The 17,201-nt window shown below is 34.2% G+C and overlaps 1 protein-coding gene across 2 annotated transcripts in view; it reads right to left on the reverse strand.

Annotated features, from left to right (window-relative positions):
- Positions 1-17,201, reverse strand: part of SLK (STE20 like kinase) — a 55,298-nt gene that overhangs the window by 9,567 nt on the left and 28,530 nt on the right. The window contains exons 7-13 of one of the 2 annotated variants that reach the window (XM_059054330.2): positions 16,860-16,941; positions 14,759-14,887; positions 13,045-14,415; positions 10,695-10,825; positions 10,347-10,470; positions 8,636-8,815; positions 6,095-6,187 (exon numbers count right to left, since the gene is read on the reverse strand). In XM_059054330.2, the coding sequence (XP_058910313.1) occupies positions 6,095-6,187; positions 8,636-8,815; positions 10,347-10,470; positions 10,695-10,825; positions 13,045-14,415; positions 14,759-14,887; positions 16,860-16,941 (2,110 nt within the window). The remainder of the gene's footprint in view (positions 1-6,094; positions 6,188-8,635; positions 8,816-10,346; positions 10,471-10,694; positions 10,826-13,044; positions 14,416-14,758; positions 14,888-16,859; positions 16,942-17,201) is intronic. The other variant, XM_059054331.2, reaches the window with a different exon arrangement.

Below are 17,201 nucleotides of genomic sequence, written 5' to 3' on the forward strand. Positions count from 1 at the left end.
ATCTGGATCACTACCAACCTGGTCTTCAGTGCACAAAGAGTGAATCAGCAGCGTTCCTCAAGATGCTTGTCTTACTACTGTTTCTCTGGAGGTGAGAATCAGGTCTTACCATCCATGACACCCTGTTAATTTGTTGTCACAAATGCTGCTGTCTCATCTACATCATGATTTGTATTTTAGCATAAATACAAATATACAGTAGCAGAAAGACTAATAAACTGTCTCTATAAAATACAATTGCCAGTTGCAAGTGGAATAACATGTACTTTTCTATTTACTGAGCTATGGTCTTATGTACTAGGGACAGGAAATGTACTTATGTGTCATTAAAAATAATCACACACATTGTCAATTCTGTAGATATAATAAATGCTGAGCAAATTTATACAAAAAAATTACAATTGCCAACTTGACTACAGTCACCTACATCACTTTATCACAACAAAGAAAAAAATAAAAGAAAAACTCAATGAATATTTAAATTCAACTATCTAGAATAAGGCTTTTGAGTTTTATTTAAAGAGATGCAAAAATCTCCATCCTATCTTATAAGCAGTTATAACAAAGTAAGTTGTCAAGCTTCTCTTTTCCTACAGTAAATATCATTTGTAATAAAAATTAAATTGATTTTCTTTCATTGTAAAATTTCTATATGCAAACTCGTTTAATAAACAATATAACCTGCAGATATATCAAAAGTTTTCTTTTGTTCAACATTTTTACCACTAGTTTGCATAAAGAACTTAAAAAACAAATCTGTGTGGACAGAAATAATGGATCCAAATTATCATAAATAAAAATATTACATTTACATTTATCAAAAAAATCAAGTGTAAAAGATGGGGCAAATAAATATTTATATGAAACTAAAAAAAGTAAATACAGTGGACCCTTGAACAACACAGGTTTGAACTGTGTGGGTCCACTTAAACGTGGAGTTTTTCACTACGTATGTACTGCAGTACTACACATTCTAAGGTTGGATGAATGTCCAGATGTGGAACCACGGATGCAGAGGGCCAACTGTAAAGTTATATGTGAATATTCAATTGCGTGGAAGGTCAGCACCCCAATACCTGAGTTGTTCAAGGGTCAACTGTATCAGCCAGTGCCACTAAAAAAGTGAACGTGATTTCTTGTCAATGCAGTTTTTGGTCATATTATTATATTTATGTCTAAATTAAGCAAGATAAGAGTTCAGGTCAAAGAAAAACTTTATTAAGCACTTAGTAAATGCGGGGGACTGTAGTACTTACAGGGTTACTAAAATTAATAAAAGACAGTACTGCCTTCAAGGAATTTCCACTCTATTGGTCCCAAATTGGTTTTATCTGTCAGCCCATATAAAGAGTAGTGGGTCCCTTCCCTTAAGTAACATACTTTGAAAAGTTCAAAAGTAAACCACAGAGAACTCAAAGCAAGGAATAAGGGTCCAGAAATCAAGACTCAAAATGAATGACAAGGAACTATAAAAGCATGCCCTGAAGCGGCCAGTATACAAGAGGAAAAAGGAACTAAGACTGTTATATAGAAGCGGGCAGAACTAGCACTGTGCTGCTCCAGAAGATAAATAAAGATCAACAGGTCAAGGCAGGCAACGTATGGAAGTGTTTCCTAACCGTCAGAGTTTGCAAAGACACCAGCTGCCTTACAGAGCTATGGACTTGAATAATCAAGCAGAGTGTGGATGATTACATAGTCAAGAATATTGCAAATTTGATTTTTTTTTATATTAAAGCCAAAAACTACTGAAAAGGTCCCTTACACATTAATATATTTTATTACCACAAAAGAAATGAAAATTTACTATCACTGAGCTTTCATTAAATTTCCTAACTTCAAAAGCCAAGTATAATACATTCACAGTGGAATCTGTAATTAGAAATTACTCTTAGGATCTAAAAGAAAAGTGATCTTACATTCCAAAACGACTGCACAAATTACACTCATTTAAAAAAAATAACAGATCAATTTGATAACTAGGAGTAACAATTTCAAAATGGAAACAAATTGTAAAATGAGTACCCTTTAAATGTACAAGTTTTAATTCTGAGAAGGAATTTTATACTATTAGTCAGATAACTGTGAACGTTAAAAATACAGCTCTGGGTTCTAGAAAACTACAAGAAAGGGTTATGATACCTGGTGCTATTTGTAAAGCATCTGGTCATTTTAACTTAAAAGCTACAAATGGTAATGATCAGAAAAGTGTTTGTAATTCATAATTTCTCCCTCTCGTCAAAAAATAATTAACATTTTGACTACTCTTTTAGAAAACTATACAGTCCAATGGCTGACAATAATATAAATAAATAAATAAATAATTTCAGGAGGGGGGACGGAGGGGTTGAAATCAAGCTGTATTCTATCTACTCCAGTTGTGTATATCAAACATCACAAACAAAAATTACAGTGTTAAGTAAGCTAGTAATTTCCCTACAGAAACTGTGAGAAAGAATACAGCCTGGAATTCCAGACTTAATTTAAAATTGCAACATGGAGAATAGCAACCCACCATTCATTATGGACAATTTGAACAGTGAAAACTAAATGGAACTAAGATCACCACTTTTAACATGGCTTTTCTGACCATATCCATAATTAAAACATCTACATAAACATATATGCAATCAAAATGTCACTTCACACGAAGATAAAAATCTAACCACAGCATTCAATTTCTCACATGTGCAAAATTCATAAAATACTATTGAGAAGATATTTCTTGAAAAAGATGAAAATCTCAGATTAAAATTGGTAGTGGTGTAGACAGAAAAAAGAACACTGTAGTAGAAGTGTTCTAGTTCCAGCTCTACCACTAATCTCTTTTGTGACTTTAGGCAAATCACTTAGTCTTCTGTGCCTCGATTTCCTCATCTGTGAAACAGATAACACTCCATCCCGATATTAGGGGTTGGCAACGAGAATCAAATGTGAAAACTCTTCAAAGAATACTGTACTATAAAGTTCATGTCAGGTTATTACTACTGTCATCACTGACATTATCATCTATCAACCTTCTAGATTTACAACAAATGAAGCTAACAATGAAAAGGCACATGTGAGCCAAAGAAAAAGCAGGTAAAACAGAAGGCACCCTCCTCCAAGGCACGCGGGACTTACGTCCTGCATTTGGGCGTTGAAGACTGCACAAGATGACAACTGAAAAGACTGAATCATGACCTGAGCAACGCCCTGTGGATCAGAATACAACGCACTTCCCAGGTAAGAATAGAGCTGAATGACTTTTTGTAAATGGAAAGAATAATTATACAAACGCAGAGTTTCCTGAGGCCTAGAGCAAGTCACTTAACAAAGGGGTCTCTTTCTCGTCTGTAAAATGAAGGATTTGAACTAGATCAGTGGTTTCCAAACTCTAATTTGCTGCCATTGTTTTTAAACCAGTTGAACTCTCTTTTTAAAAAACTCACCAAAACAATCTCAGTTTATAAAACAGATGAAAAGTGGTCCTGCTCTGGAAGCAGGGACCCAGAGCCCTACTGTCCTCACTTTTTGAAGGATTCTCGAAATGCTTCTTCCAAACTCAAGAGCTCCTGAGAGTGCAGTTTGAAAACCACTGGACTAGATGATCAAGTACATTCTAGTTCCATGACCATATGGCTATTATTCATAAAGTCTTTAAAAAGTTTAAAATATTAGACTCAAGTTATCATGTGTTAACACCTTCATCAAAAGTAGTAGCTAAATAGAAATACTTTTGAAATTTGTTAGATTACTAAATTCTTCATTAAATTTACAGATAGAAATTTACTACTGCTTTCAGCTTTAGTTGGAAAATACAGGCTAGCCCCTCAAATTATATGAAAAATCAACAACAAAGTTTTATTAAAGCATTGGATCACTTACCATTCAACACTAAATTCTCAATTTCAACTCTAGAGTCTGACATATTACCTTTTGGAATTAAAACTTTACATTCCTTTACAAGGCAAAACCAAATGGTTATCTTCTGGTTTGAAATCCAAATTACCCCAAAACTGATGTGTAGCCAGCAAGGACTTCCTCTTCACCTATTAAGAAGACATGGCCAACAACCACTGGGCCAAGCCAATAATTTAGATTAGGCACAGAAGGGGTAGCTTAAATACAAGAGGCAGTATGATGCGGTGGTTCAGTGTATGAAACGAGGAGCCAAACTTGCCTAGATGAGAATTCTGGCTCTACCACTAACCAAATGCGTGAACGTGGGAGAGTCATTCAACTTCCTGTGCTTTAGTTCCCTCACCTGTAGAATGGGGGTAATATGAGTAACTACCTCCTGTGTTGTGAGGTTAAATGAGTTCATATAGGTAAAGCATTTAGAACAGTATGTGCCATATAGAAAATGCTGTGTTTGCTATTATCACCTTAACTACAGGCATACGTTGGAGATACTGTAAGTTCGGCTCTAGACCACCACAATAAAGCAAGTCACATGAATTTTTCAGTTTCCCAAATATATAAGCTCTGTTTACGCTATAGTCTATTAAAGTGTGCAATAGCATTATGTCTAAAAAAGCAACATACATACCTTAATTAAAAAGTAGTTTATTGCTAAAAAATGCTAACCATCACCTGAGCCTTCAGCAAGTCGTAGTAGTAACATCAAAGATCACAGATCATCATAACAAATATAATAATGAAAAAGTTTGAAATATTGTGAGTATTACCAAAATGTGACACAGAGACATGAAGTGAGCAAAGCTGCTGGAAAAATGGTGCTGACAGACTTGCCCAATGCAGGGCTGTATGAACCTTCAATTTGTAAAAAACACAATACTGCAAAAGCACAATAAAGTGAAGGGCAATAAAATGAGGTGTGCTTGTAGTAACTCCCATACCAGGCCAAGACCAAAGTTTTCATTGGCTCACAGGAAGAAAAAGAAAAACAACTAAATTTATTCAAATGGACTAGTGTTATTAAAATTGTAAATTCTGAGATAGTTTCCTTATTTTTCATGGTGTTAAAATAATCTCTCTTTTGAAATGATGGTGACAAATAAATGGCAGTTTCAAATAACCTTCCTTGACAAAAACAAAAAAATTTTTAGTGGCAGCAACCCATTTGTCATGCCCCCCAAAGGTTTTTGTTGCTTCTGTTTCTTTTCATGAATCTATAAAATTCAAAAGTCTGGGAACCACTTTTTAAATTACATAAAACCCACATTAAAAAGATAATTTAGAGCAACAAATAAATAATCCATGCCTCTTCTTCCTTTCATTAACATCTGTTACTACAAACTGAATTCACTTCTCTCTTTGCTTCCCAGCTGAGTGCAAGCTTAATTAAAAGAAAGGTGATCCCAAGTATAAAAGACCTCATACTTATGTGAGATACTTCTAGAAAAATCTGTTGAAAATACCACTTTATCTATTTTGTAGAGAATTCACCCACCAATTGGCTCAGCCTTATCATAACCTAGAATCAGGTTTATATAGGTAAAAACTGTCTATTTTTGTAACTGCTGGATTCTGAATCAAAAAGAACAACAGCATACTTAATATTTAAAATCTGGTTTTAAGTTGCTTATATTGTTGAGTTTAACAGTAATAAGTGTTTGATCTACCATTTAACATTACCATTTACCAGGCTTGCAGGATCTCAGTTCCCCCGACCAGGGAAGGAACCCAAGCCAAAAGCAGTGAAAGCCCGGAATCCTAACCACCAGGCCATAAGGGGACTCCCGAATTAATGGCCTTTTAAATATGCATTCCTTTTGTATGCATAAAGCTTATATACTCACCCTCTATATTTTTCTGCCCTAAAAATCTTCTATCAACCATTGACATTACCACTTAAATACAAGTTTCCATCATGATTAAAATAAGAATACAGTGGAATATACATTAACATACATGTTTATTTCATCTGGAGTCAGCTTTCCAAACATTTCACTTAATTTCATGTCAGCAACTTAAATGTCACCATTAGTGTGAATTTAGTACTACATAAAGAATGCCCTGGGAACCTTTGTATTGAGGAGATGTCAACATCATATAATAAGTACAGAATTTACCCTTTCAACCATAGTTTACTGAGCTGTGAGAATATTGCCACTTTCTGTTTTTAGTAGCATTAAGCTGCTGCTGTTACCTGAGCATGCTGGCTTTGTGCAAGCTCCTCTTTCCTGCGTTTCATGAGCTCTTTTCTCAGCTCTTTGGGTGCTTTCTCCACTTCATTTATAACCTACAGTGTATAAGCATGCAGGAGGTGGGGAAAAACACTTTCTCCACAGCAAGCATTTATGTGAGCAGACAAGCTACAAGTCAAATAAAGCTGTTAAAAAGCTCCTTTCAACATGCATTAGCATAGGTGTTAGTTTGGTGAAAAAGAATGAAAGGATAGAACATGCTTAATCTCAGTGCAGAAAGGGACATTACACCATACAAGGAAAATTAGTTGCTTAATTATCCCTACATATCACTCTCTCTTTAGATCCGAAGACAATCAGTAAAGAATTACTTGCAACGCTAACACTGAACTAAAGGTGATAAACTCAACTGACCTTGAAAGATCCTAGAATTATAAACATATCTACTGACATTGTTTGAAATATTGGATATAAGGAAAACAAATGCCACTCATTTATAAAACTGCAAAATTTCATAACTGGCTTGATAAAACCAATGAAATAATTCTAAATGAAATTCACTTAATGAGATCAAATGAAAACAAAAGGGAAAATAAGCATTAGAATACACAAAGGAGAGACAAATGGACATTAAGTTTTCTTTTTTCATAATAAACTATTTTATATATGGTGCGATAAAAATGAACACATCTGATGATTTGGGGATTAGATCAGAAAAACATTCTCCTTTGCCGATAATTTAAGCCAAAATCAATTGTCAGCTTCAAAATCAGTAATAGTAACCTCTCGTAAAATAAGTTTATATGCTATGATTTATTATACCAAATAAAGTATATTATAAAATGAAGTGTATTTTAGAGCCCCTTCTTTCAATCATTTCAAAACCCTAGGTATGTATTCCACCTAACAATAGATCTGTAATCCAACTACGAAAAACAATCACGTGCTTATAAGTAGAAGCACCAAAAGCAACCAGATTCCAAATCACCACACGCCATTGATGGTCTGTGAAAGAGACTGATTTTGATTCAACATAGTATATTTAAAATTTCCCATCAGTAATCTCTCATGAAACCAAATCACCATGAAAAAGAAGAGACTCCCCAAATGCAAGAAGTTTAGCGATAAGGAAAAAAATACAGAATAGAATTATTTAAAATATGCATATCACTATCTCAAACATGTTCTCTGGCTAAACCTCTCCTAGTCCAAAACAGTAACAATAACTAGAAACTTTTATATATCTATAATTAAATCATATACTTACCTACAAAATTTTAAAAATTTAACCTGATATTAAAAAATAACCTCTTAATAAAAACTACTCATGGTTTCAAGAAAATTAACATTTAGTTAATACAGTAAAGTCATACATCATGGTATATAGAGCAATTCTATATAAAATATAATAAACAGTAATAGAACAGTAATTTTTAGAAATGGTAGCCACATTAAAAGGCTATATACCATTTCATTCATCTTTACCTAAAGAAATCATAGAATGCACTGTATTTATTAACATTTAATTCTATCCTTTTTAAAGCAGATCCTCTAGTTCAGCAAAATGATGTTCCATTATCTGCATAATTTCATTGTTAAAATCAATGAATCTGAGTACTGGGGACATGCAACAAAAGTGAAAATGTATTCACTAGTTTGGTTGATATTAGTGTGTTCCAAAACTAATAAAACTGATCATAATATTGTCCTGGGGTCTTTCATATCATGAAAAGATAAATTCTCCTCTTACACTAAAGGAACAGAATAAATTATAAAATTATCTCTCAAAACTGCTAATATGTAAAAGCTCTCTTAGTGTTATTTTAATTGGGGAAGAAAAAGACACACTAATACAATATGTAAATCCTCTTTCTGAAACAATGACAATCTTTCATGGTAAATACCATAGACATTCTATGACAATATGGAACAGTTTCAGGAAAAATGAAAAAATGCATTAAAATCAAATGACTTTACAGATATTTTCCACCTGTGATTCTTCAAAGTATCTCACAATTTGATAGACTTAAAGATATTATTTCAAATTTCAGCTTACTCAGCTTTTGTTTTGACACAAAGTCCAAGAAAGGTAATCAAGCTAATCAAGAGAAAAAAAAAATTTTTAAGCATGAATTAAATATTGCAAATAAATATTAAGATGAATTATTATTGCCACCTGCATACAGAACATAGTACGTTTTCTTGAAAAAAAACATTACTATGTCAGGCCTTAAATGTTGCATTAATAAAGGAGGAGTGATAGGTTGAAAGGAAAATGGATTAGATTCAATTTGAAGACTTGGTTCAAGGGTTAGCTGGACATTTAATAATAGTTTGTGAACTTGAACAGGCCATTAAAACCTCTTCTACTCCAGTTTTCTTGGCAGTAAAATGAGATAACATCTGACCTCACTACTACCCTACATAACTGCTGGGAAGACCAAAAAAAAAAAAAAAATGAATGAGTGCCATTTACCTACAAAGTATTATCTTAATTCCTTAAACAGTCTTAAGTGTACATTAAAAACAGTAGTTACACTTACCTCCTTCTTTCTGTTCTTTAACATATTCTGAAATTTGGACAACTCTTTCTCTTGTTCACCTTTAATGCGTTTGGCTTCATCTCGTAAGCGATTTGTGTGTTCCTGTTCTAGACGTTCAATAGTCTGTTTCTGCTGTTTTTCTAGATTCTCAATCTCTTGGTCATATTGTCGTTTCTTACTCTGTAAAATGATGTAGCTCAAGATCATTTAACTTTAACATTAACACTCATATTAATTCATTATACTGAAGATGTTTAATAAGAGCACATAACTGGCATTTAAGATGAGTGATGTAATACGTACCCTTTGCAATACTGAACAAGTTCAAATGCACTAAAATATGTTTTAAAAATGTTTCAAAAAGATGTGCATTTCTTTTTTCTCTAATATGGAAAACACTTTTTTCTATTGTACAAGTGTAGAATGTTCAAAAATTTTAGACAATCTAGAAGAATATCCAGTTGCTATGAAATACTAAAGTAAGAATATTTTCAATATTTATCCTATAAAATTTTTGATAAATCAAAGGTCTCATTTGAAGTCTATTTTAAAAACGTACCATTACTGGTCATTTTCAAATTTATCCTTCCTCATTAAGACTCTTAAACATCATACTTCGTTGAAACAAACCTTTTAGAATTATAAATCTACTCTCTCAACAAAAGATTCCTGCTTATATAATACTTGAGTAACATTGCAATTTTAGACTCAGGTAGAGTTCAGTATTTGTAAAGGGTGTTTTCTTTTAAAAAAAATTAAAAAGCAAAATATTTTGGAAAATATGGAGGGGAGAAATAGTTTTTATAAGGTTCTGAAAAAATAGATTATAAGTACTGTAAAAATACTCAAAGAGAACAAAAGTTCATTATTTTCTTAGGAATTCTCAGTTATGATCCAACATATGTAATCAGCAATGCCAACCTTCACACAAAACAATCCTTACCACTTAAACTTATAAAAACGTAAGTACTATAATCAACCATGAATCCTATAACATTTCAAATGATCTTTTTTCTAACCTACATTAAGCTACATGTTCAACATAAGTTACTGAAATTTTATATCACATAAATAATTCCTTTTCCAACTTTGGACACAAAGTAAAAATTTAAAGACTCGGTGACAATTACCCTTTACAAGTCAGCACCAACTTCTCTAGAAGCTGTGAAAAGGGATGTGGAGGCTTAACTGTAGTAGCTAGAGAAGTAAGTGTATTTTGAAAAATTCCCCAGGAAGTTCTAATACTCAGCCAAGTTTGAAGACAACTGCTGTAGACTGGTTTAAACCTTGGATTCTAATTCTGAGAGGTCAAATTGTAACAATAAAAAGTTATACAGCAATAGGCACACCTAAGAATTTTGCAAACCATCTACTAGCTTCATGATTCCAGGTTTTCATGACAGATTTAATCAGAGAAAAATGAAAACACCCACCACACTGTAAGTCAGGCAAGGCAAGGCAAGGCAAGGCAAGGCAAGGGAAGAGAAGGGAAGGGAGAAGAGAAGAGGAAAGAAGAGGAGAGAAGAGGAAAGAAGAGGAAAAGAAAAAGGAAATCATCTAAAACACCAAAGAGATAAAGGCGAGAAATACATCACAAAGCCAGAGAAATCTAGTAATCAGAGAACAAGTTCTAAAACCTGCCAGTGGTGGGTTTTTTTCTAAGCCTTAAATTTCTTTATTATCAAAAGGGTACAAAATTCCAAGACTTTACCATCATCTCCTGCTCAAAACGCCGGAAAATTTGTTCTCGCTGTTGTTGCAGTTTGCCATTGAGCTGCTGTTGGGCTCTTTGCTCTTCTTTCTGAAGAAATCTTAATTCCCGAAGTTCCTGACGTCTGATAAAATTTAATGGCAATGATAGAGGAAGACAGCAAAAGTTACACCTTTGAAGTAATGCTTTAAAAGAAAAAAACTTTAAAAGTAACATTTATTTTCAAATGGAAAAGTAATACAAGAATCCAAAATTAGCCAAGACTACTCTTGTTTCTCTATTCTTCAGACTCTGCAGAGACTTGAGAAGTCACAAAACCAGTTTAAATCATGTTGTTTCTCTACTCACCTAAGAAACCTCAATTCTTCAGTTTTGGAATCACTATCTGTAACTATCTTTGATGTTGTTACACTCACTTCGACACCATCAACAACAAATTTGCGTGTTTTCTTCAATGTTTTCTTTTGTCTTCTTGTTTCCTGAGTGAGATTTTATTTTAGTTAGGCTTTATATGGGGAATACTAGAGAGAGAAAACATTTTCTTCTTAAAAAAAACAAAAACAAGAAACTGAACAACTATGAAGACTACACATATAAAATATGAATAGAAAGCAGTAAGACTCAACTTTGAACCCAATTATATCATCTCACACCTCATCTGACTTTCACATGATTTTACAGATAAAATCAAATTTTTTTCATGTGAAATTATGTGTTTTGATGATGTGCATGTAGAATTTTTATGATACCACATCATAATTAGGCACAAGTGGTAACAAGCAATTCACAAAAGAGTAATTAGTACAACTTTCACATGTTAACCATTCTTTCCTCTTTTTATCTTGTAGGTTCGAAGATACCTCTGCTTTTCTGTTTTAGAAACACTTACAAAGCAATTAAAAATGAATTCCTGGGGCTCATCCCTTAAAGAATCTAAATCAACAGGTCTGAGGGTGGCTGAGAATTTCATTTTGAAAGGCGCCCACATAACTTTTAAACATTGCCAGGACTGGGATTCAAAATCCATTTCATCAACAACAATAGCATCACCAGCCCTCATCCATCTCAGGGCCAGAGATGCATGAGTGATTTTAGAGTTACTAGGAAGACAGCACCTCTACTGCACTCCCAAAATACCAGATCTGCCTGTTAGCTATTGCCCAAAATTCTTTATCAAGACCAAACTCTTCATTCCTCAGTTGGTTATCCAAATGCTTTTTATTTATTTATTTATTTATTTTTGGTGGTACGTGGGCCTCTCACTGTCGTGGCCTCTCCCGTTGCGGAGCACAGGCTCCGGACGCGCAGGCTCAGCGGCCATGGCTCACGGGCTCAGCCGCTCCACGGCACGTGGGATCTTCCCGGACCGGGCCACGAACCCGTGTCCCCTGCATCGGCAGGCGGATTCTCAACCACTGCGCCACCAGGGAAGCCCCCAAATGCTTTTTAAAACCAAAGAGAAATAACAGAAGTATAACACTGCTACAGATACATCTTGGTAAACATGTTAAGTATTCAGAACAGATAATTACTTAGTTTTGATAAGTGGAAAAGGTTAGAAAGCAGAGGGAGCAAAAGGGGAATGTGAAAATACTACATTCAAAATGCATTACAATTTTTAAGTTGATCTTTGGCACTTTCCAATCACCTTTCTTCAGCCTCTTACTCTTGTACTCTCTAGGCTTCCAGTATTCTCACACTGCTCTCCCTAAGCCCTGGACTACGGCCACCCTCTCCAGCCTTCCTCTAAAATCTAAAGTGGGCATGCTCCAAAAATAAATTTACCTCCCTGTAACCTCCAAATTTTCCATTTCTTCAGTTCCTACTAAAGTATCCACAACTAATATCACCTTAATTCTCACAGAAGTATCTGCATTTTTTTGAAAAGGTTAACTATTAAGTCAGTGAATGAACTTCAGATTAATGGAATTTCAGCAGGGAAACAACCTGAAAACTGAAGAAGACCATCTAGGCAATACATGTAATAATTTGGGGCAGATATGCAGGCTGATCAGTCATGCCCTGGCGTCCTATCCCTAAGGTCAATTTTCTTCAGTTCTTTCTGCTTTTCTGCCACCTGTCAATCCAGAGTCTCACCTGTATCAGAATTCCATGGGATCTTTTGCTATAAATACTGATTCTCTGGCCCCACTCCATACTTGTACACAGCTCCCCCTAGTAACTCAGATCGGAGAATTATGCTTAACAGCTCCAAGTGTTCGAGGTTTAGTGTCTGGCTTTCTTCCCATGATGATTCTCACGGCAGTAGTGATTATTATGACTGAGGAGGTAAGAGAGGTAACCGCACGTGCCAGTGGTAACAAGGGCTGTTAATACCCTAAACATTCTTAAAAAGAGATCATTCTTTCAAGTCCTCAATTCTTTCATAAACTGCTGATTCTTGCTACAATTATACCTGGGTATGTACAATAGGAAAACCCAAATTCCAGTAAGCAACTGTATTATACTATTTCTATCAAGTTGGCAAAAATAGGTACTACCAAAAAATTTAAAGATTACATCCAGAATCTCTTTAGTTTTTTTTTTTAATTGATTGCCCTCATAGGCCTTAAGAATTTTATAGGGTTAATACTACACTGATTTAGTGTTGTTTTGTTTTCAAGACGTCAGTTTCACATAATCTCTCAACTGCCAAAATAACAAAGAAAAACCCAAACAAGGACCCGTGTACACTTACTTGTAAAGATATTGATCCATTGTCTTTAGTTTTGCTTAGGAAGCTAGAGATGGATAAATTCAAGTCAATGCTGCTATTATCAGCAGTGGAACCAGTGCCTGAATCAGTATCATTTTCCTTTTGATTCTCAGATTCTGGCAATATGGTTTCAGTTTTTGATAAAGCACCTATTTCTCCTGTATTTTCTGCATCTTCAGTGTTGATATTAATACTGGGTATTAGAACAGGCTGAGGTTCACTGGGCTGTGAAGTGGCAGGAACTTGAGGTTCTGTTTTAATTGGCACTTCACATGGAATATCTTTCTGCTCTGTGTCCATCTGAGCAGTGGCTTCATGAGCATCCCGAGCTTCACCTCCTAAAGCCTTTTGTTCACTATTAGTCACCGCACTTCTGACTTCCATTCCTTCAGTGCTACTTGATTCAGTAATCTCAACTTCATTTGTCCCGAGCTCCTCACTGGTCTCCACTATGTTCTCTGAACTGCTGATTAATTGTTCCTCACCTTTACCTTCTACAGATTTTTGATCTATCTCATTAGTTTCAACTATTTCTTTAACAGAAACTTCCTCAGTACCACCAGCCTCAGGACCCTCTGGGGACTTGATCACTAATTTCTGGCCTACTTCACCCACTTCTTTCCCATCATTACTCTGAGCATCCTCAGCACTGTTTTCAGTTGCCTTCTGAGCAACGTCTTCTGCCTCATTTGTTCCTATCACTTTGCTTGTATCACTGATCATATCTTTTTCAGTTTTGTCATCTCTTCCCAATTTCTTGAGGGTGTCTTCCTTTGTAAACTCAACTTCACTTTCAATTGCCTGAATATCTGCCTCTTTTTCTCCAGTCTCTTGAGAAACTAAATCCATTGTCTGAATAGCAGTGTCTTCAATTTCTTCAGATTTTATAAACTTATTTTCAAATATCTGTTGCTTTTCTCGATCCCCTTCGTCCTCAGGTTTCAGATTCTGTTCAATACTTGTTTCTGAAGTTATCATTATGTTATTTTCTTTTCCTTTATTGACTGAATTAATGTCCACTGTTTCATGGTCTTCTGTGTCAGGTAGATTTTCAAGCTTGGGTCGCTTCTCCTCTCTCCCATTTTCCTCGATTTCTGTTGCTCTATTATGAAGTTCAGCCATAGCTTCTAAATGAGTATCACTAACATGTTCATTAATGCCTACCACAGTATTTTCAGGTTCATCAGTGGTAGGTTTTTCATTAAGAATTTTACTGTTAAATTTATCTTCAGAAGTATTACGTTCTGTTTTTTCTGAGACAGATTCCAAAATACAAGCATTTTGTGAAAGCTTATCTTCTTCAGAGCTGGCAATACTAAGGTCAGAGGAGGCACGCTTACTTGCAGGTATTGGCTAAAAAAGATTTTATACAGTTTTAGTGTTAAAACATAATTTCAAGATGGTAGACAAAATGTTTCATATATAAAAATGATTTAATTCATATATATAATGATTTAATACCTTTATTCAGTAAAATTTGATGAAATTATAAAAATAACTTGAAGAACTGACAAATCTTCACATAATAAATATGACAAAAATGGGTAGCAAGGAGCAAACTTAATAAATCTTCACCTCTAAAATTAAAGGTTTTTGTAATGCTACCCATCAATTAATTCTTAGACACAACTGCAATCATACCTCAAAACTCAACTCTAAAAATTACCTAAATGAAATTTCCTTTCTAAATACTGACCAGAGAATTTTCTGTTTCCTCATCATCCTCCTCCTCTTTGCCATCTTCAACTTCTTCTGTTACTTCAGCCTTTGCCTCTGCAATCAATTCTCGAATTGGTTTGTTGGAATCAACAGTCACAAAGGGATGCTGTTTGATCATTAAAAAGAGCATACTCAGTAACAACTGAAATGCTTGTGAAGTAAATTTCAAATATATAAAACACATTGTTATGTGGCAAAAATATAAACATATAAGTAGGAAAAATACAAACAACTTCAGATGATACTACATCTGGGAAAAGAAGGAGGGGGAGGGAATTGAGCAGGAGTAGGGCTGCCTGCAACTGTATCTCTACCTTTTTTTAAGAATCTGAAAGAAATATGTCAAAAATGATAACATATTATATCTGGGTAGTAGGTATATATACTTCTCTGTATGTCTGAAAATTTCATAACCTAAAATCTAAATTAAAATTTAAAGCAAGTTTCAAATACATTACTAGTTTTAGAAAGTAACAATATGTTTACAATATGTTTACAATATGTTTAATTGTTAGAAAGTAACAATATGTATAAAGCCTCAATAAAAGAATTACAGAAAGCTTTAAAGTTCTGTTAAAAGTATCTACCTCCTACAGTGTTGGTGGGACTGTAAATTGGTACAGCCACTAGGGAGAACAGTATGCAGGTTCCTTAAAAAACTAAAAATAGAGCTACCATATGACCCAGCAATCCCACTCCTAGGCATGTATCTGGAGAAAACCGTAATTTGAGAGGATGCATTCTCCCTGATGTTCACTGCAGCACTATTTACAATAGCCAGGACATGGAAGCAACCTAAGTGTCCACTGACAGAGGAATGGATAAAGAAGATGTGGTACATATATACAATGGAATATTACTCAGCCATAAAAAGGAATGAAATAGTGCCATTTGCAGAGACATGGATGGACCTAGAGACTGTCATACAGAGTGAAGTAAGTCAGAAAAACAAATATTGTATAATATCACTTATATGTGGGATCTAGAAAAATGGTACAGATGAACAAAGTCACATATGTAGAGAACAAACTTATGGTTACCGAGGCAGGGAAGGGGGCGTAGGACGAACTGGGAGACTGGGATTGACATATATACACTACTATGCGTAAAATATATAACTAATGAGAACCTACTGTTTAGCACGGGAACTCTACTCAGTGATCTGTGGTGATCTAAATGGGAAGGAAATCTAAAAGAGTGGATATATGTATACGTATAACTGATTCACTTGTTGTACAGCAGAAACTAATACAACATTGTAAAGCAACTATACTCCAATAAAAATTAATAAAAAGTGTCTATAAACATCTGTTTTTTGACATAGTTCTAATATTCTTAAGAGTAAGAAGATATTTTATTCACCTCTGTACACTCAGCACTTGGTGTTTGTCACAGATTAAGGCCTTCAAATGGGGGGCGTAGTGAAATAATAAGAGAAAGTGTGTTCCAAGGATATACTTGTTGTACAGAGAAAGGAAATTTTTCCCGCTTCTCCCCCCAGATAAATAGATCAACCTAAAAAACTATAATGGAGGAGTTGTACTCAATCTAACAGTAACTGCCTCAAGATTTGTCATTCTATTTCTCTACCTATACTATTATTGACAAAATTTTCTTTCAAATATTACAAACAAGTCCTGCTATAAAACAAAATTATCCAATCACTTTAACAACATTTTTTAAAAGTTAGCAATATTTACTGAACATTTACCCTCACTGTAAGGGACATTAAAAAAAAATTAATTAGCTCATGGCCCCAGCCACCAAGGTGCTTGTTTTCTAGTAACTGGAGAGACAAAATGTAAGTAACTGACAAAGTGGAAATAACTAAACAAAATGAAAAAAAACCACAATTAAACAATCAAAAAAGCATATAAGAAATTTAAAAGCTAAATAACTGCCCTTTAGCAATCGCAGCAAATGTTTGTAAAGCAAATGTTAACTACTACAATGAATTTTGAGTGAGTTTGCACAGGGAAACTCAAGTGGAAAGAGGGCACACTGAAGGAATCTGAGACTGTATTCTTAAAGAGATGTTACAACAATTATATGGTTTGCCATTGTCATACTAATCTTACCTGCAGTAGCTGAGATGTAGTCCACCTGGAATCCACATTCTTTTCCAAGCATTTCTTTAGAAAGTCCTTAAAATTTGAAGACCTTCAAAATAAAATTTTAATACTGACATTCTATTTTTCTTGTTATTAAAATCAAAACTCTGAGAAATTATGGTTAAGTTCCATTATGTAATAGTATTAATTCAACATAAGAAAACTAGTTATGAGAATATTAATATTTCATAAGTCATTTATCTATAAATACAAGTTACATATATGTAAATAGATTCATAGTTTAAGTCACTGAGATACAGCCATATATCCATAAGTATGCTAAAAATCACAAAAATTCTTCCATTATAT

Source organism: Kogia breviceps, chromosome 2 (assembly GCF_026419965.1).
Source record: "Kogia breviceps isolate mKogBre1 chromosome 2, mKogBre1 haplotype 1, whole genome shotgun sequence".
NCBI classification, from domain to species: Eukaryota; Metazoa; Chordata; class Mammalia; order Artiodactyla; family Physeteridae; genus Kogia; species Kogia breviceps.